We start from the raw sequence: 3,699 nt of genomic DNA, 5'->3' as shown, positions 1-3,699 counted from the left end.
TTCCTCAATGGCTTGCTTATTAGTGGTTTTGGCGCAAAAGTCCATAGAAGCTTTTTTATGGCCATCGGGCCCCTCGATCTAGTGGCGTGCTCGAAATTTACACAGAATTTTTGTTTTGGCAGATATCGGCAATCTTAGCAAACAGCGCTGTTGCCATTTCCTCGAAAGTCTTCAAAGGCGCAATTCGGGAAAAAATCCCACTCGATGCCCCAGAAAAGGGCGCAAATGTGATCAAGACCGAGTTTTTCGCCCGGTTTTTAACAACACAGTGGTTTGGACCGGCAAAAAAAGTGGGCCAAAACCAAAAAAATAAAAATTGTGCTCCAAGTGAACAAGTGGAAACCATGTAGTCTGCCGGCGAAAAAACGGGATTCATCGGTTTTCCACGGATTTTTGACGGCAGCACGACGCACGGCCCTGCCCGATCTCTCCTTCTTGGCGCGCAGCTTTTCGAGCGGCGTTTTTAAGGGGGAGAGCGGAGAGCGGCCGAGCAGGAGCCGGAGGAGGAGGGCGAGAGTTCGAAACCGTCGACTCGAAGAGTTTGCGTCGCGTATTCCTTCCCGATCTTCCTGCACGTTTCGATCGCGCGCCCGAAACCATCAGCCGCCCGCTCCAGTCGAACACGCACCGAAACGTCGGCACGACGCGAACCCGACTGAACGTGTCGAGAGCCGCATTTTGCGCCGCTCGCTCGAACCCGTGCGCGTTTCAACCCGTTTCCTGAGGCGTCGTTGCGCGTCGCTTGGTGGGTGCCGCCGCGCGTTCTGTGCCTTTCGACGTGTTGTGACACGTTGCTGGATTATTCTGGATTCGAGTCTACGTCGTCGTCCCCAAACAGCCACAACGCTGGAACATTTAAAGCCGATTGTGGCTTCGATCACGACTCTCATCGGGAATTGTGATAGCATGGAAGCCACCTACTGCGTCGGTAGTGATATTGACGTTTGCAGGATGTTCGACCAGTACTTATACAAGGTACCGATCCCTTTTCCCTTTAAACGGGCCAATTTTCCGGCCGGGACGCGCTCTTGTAGGCCGCTTGCCGTCGGCCACTAGTTGGCCGGTGCATTTTGGCTAAAACTCCTCTGGTGGAGTGAGTGGCGCGACCGACCTCACTAAATCTGACTTTGTGGGCCAGTCACCCGCTTGGTTGCCCCATGATTGGGAAATTTTCTGTTGCGGGTTCTGAGGGCCACTCTGTGCTCTTTACGGGGCTTTTGGAATTGTTAAATTCCGGCCACTGGTGAGGAAGTTATGGGCGAAACAAGGCGGCCCTCACTAAATCGGCCCAGGAGTTATTTGCAAAATAACTCGTTTAGTTACACGATGATTTAAAAGTCTTGTTTGGATCATTTGTAGGCTGTGTTGTGCTCTTTAAAGGAGTTTTGGAATTTTCAAATTCCGGCTACGAACAGGGAAGTTACGAGTTGCAAGCCTCACTAAATTGGCCCAGGAGTTATTTGTCGATAACTCGCTTAGTTGCTTGTCGATTTAAAAAATTTGTGCGGATATTCGAAGGTTGTTTTGTGCTCTTTCAAGGGGTTTTTTAATTTTCAAAATCCGGGCAGGAGTGAGAAAGTTATGGGCGAAACAAGGCGGCCCTCACTAAACTGGCTGGACGGGCGCCGCTGAATGTTTTCCGGAAAAGCTCAAACTTAAGCGATTTGCATCAAGTTTATGTCGATTATTGGCAGTTTCCACTGCAGTTTCTGCTTGTTCTCACCAAGTGAGACTGGAAGTGCGCCCGGAAGTTAGTTGCCAAGTTCACCCCCTCACTAAATTCCGGAATCCGCAGTTTGAGTTTGTCTCCAAGTCGATTATTTCGCGACGGATTTGCAACCGTGGGACCATTTTATGAAGCGTGTTTCTTCCTCTTTTGTGTACCTTTGGAATTTTTCAAATTGCTTGAGAAGTGAGGAAGTTGTGACGGAAAAACTGTCCGCCTCACTGGCATCTCTGACCCTCGAAGTTTTCGGTCGATTTCAAGCGTTTATTATGATCTCTGGACCTTTTTCTTCAAAACAAATTTTCAATTTCGAAAATCGAGCCAAAAGTAAGGAAGTTGCGAAAGCAGCAAATCTAGCCTCACTAAATCGTCCCAGGAGTTATTTGAAAATAACTCGCTTATTTGCAGGTCGATTTAAAAAATTAGTTCGGATGTTCGAAGGTTGTTTTGTGCTCTTTCAAGGGGTTTTTAAATTTTGAAATTCCGGCCAGGGGTGAGGAAGTTATGGGCGAAACAAGGCGGCCCTCACTAAACTGGCTGGACGGGCGCCGCTGAATGTTTTCCGGAAAAGCGCAACTTAAGCGATTTGCATCAAGTTTTCGTCGATTATCGGCAGGTTCCACTGCAGTTTCTGTTGGTCCTCACCAAGTGAGGCTGGAAGTGCGCCCGGAAGTTCGTTGCCAAATTCACCTCCTCACTAAATTCCGGAATCCGCAGTTTGCGTTTGTCTCCAAGTTGAACATTTCTAGACGGATTTGCAACACTGACCCCATTTTATAAAGCGTATTTCTTCCTCTTTCGTGGACATTTGGAATTTTTCAAATTGGTTGAGAAGTGAGGAAGTTGTGAGGGAAAAACCGTCCGCCTCACTGGCATCTCTGACCCTCAAAGTTCTCGGTCGATTTCAAACGATTATTAAGATCTCTGGATCTTTTTCTTTAAAAGGAATTTATAATTTTGAAAATCGAGCCAAAAGTAAGGAAGTTACGAAAGCAGCAAATCTAGCCTCACTAAATCGTCCCAGGAGTTACTGGCCAATAACTCGCTTAGTTGCGTGTCGATTTAAAAAATTAGTTTGGATGTTCGAAGGATGTTTTGTGCTCTTTCAAGGGGTTTTTTAATTTTCAAATTGCGGCCAGGAGTGAGGAAGTTATGGGCGAAACAAGGCGGCCCTCACTAAACTGGCTGGACGGGCGCCGCTAAATGTTTTCCGGAAAAGCGCAACTTAAACGATTTGCATCAAGTTTTCGTCGATTATCGGCAGGTTCCACTGCAGTTTCTGTTGGTCCTCACCAAGTGAGGCTGGAAGTGCACCCGGAAGTTAGTTGCCAAATTCACCCCCTCACTAAATTCCGGAATCCGCAGTTTGAGTTTGCCTCCAAGTCGAACATTTCTAGACTGATTTGCAACACTGAAGCCATTTTATAAAGCGTATTTCTTCCTCTTTTGTGGACATTTGGAATTTTTCAAATTGGTTGAGAAGTGAGGAAGTTGTGAGGGAAAAACCGTCCGCCTCACTGGCATCTCTGACCCTCAAAGTTCTCGGTCGATTTCAAACGTTTATAATCATCTCCGGACCTTTTCCTTTAAAAGGTATTTTCAATTTCGAAAACCGAGCCAAAAGTAAGGAAGTTACGAAAGCAGCAAATCAGGCCTCACTAAATCGGCCTAGGAGTTATTTGCCGATAACTCGCTTAGTTGCGTGTCGATTCAAAAATTCTGTTCGGATGGTTTGAAGGTTGTTTTGTGCTCTTTCAAGGGGTTTTTTAATTTTCAAGTTCCTACAACGAACAAGGAAGTTAGGAGCGAACGAGTTGCAAGCCTCACTAAATTGGCCCAGGAGTTATTGACCAATAACTCGCTAAGTTGCGTGTCGATTTAAAAATTTTGTTCGCATGGTTTGGAAGTTGTTTTGTGCTCTTTCAAGGGTTTTTTTAATTTTCAAATTCCGGCCAGGAGTGAGGAAGTTATGG

The 3,699-nt window shown here is 46.6% G+C and overlaps 1 protein-coding gene across 1 annotated transcript in view; it reads left to right on the top strand.

The window, feature by feature from the left end:
• Positions 1 to 500: 500 nt before the first annotated feature.
• Positions 501 to 3,699, top strand: part of LOC109544128 (TOX high mobility group box family member 3) — a gene marked incomplete at its 3' end in the record, with an annotated part of 49,248 nt that continues 46,049 nt past the window's right edge. Inside the window, 1 exon segment of the mRNA XM_048662860.1 lies at positions 501 to 975. Within this exon segment, the coding sequence (XP_048518817.1) occupies positions 907 to 975 (69 nt within the window).

This window comes from Dendroctonus ponderosae, unplaced genomic scaffold, assembly GCF_020466585.1.
Source record: "Dendroctonus ponderosae isolate FM_Combo_2020 unplaced genomic scaffold, Dpon_F_20191213v2 Dpon_F_20191213_12, whole genome shotgun sequence".
NCBI lineage: Eukaryota > Metazoa > Arthropoda > Insecta > Coleoptera > Curculionidae > Dendroctonus > Dendroctonus ponderosae.
This window is presented reverse-complemented; position numbering and strand designations above follow the sequence as displayed.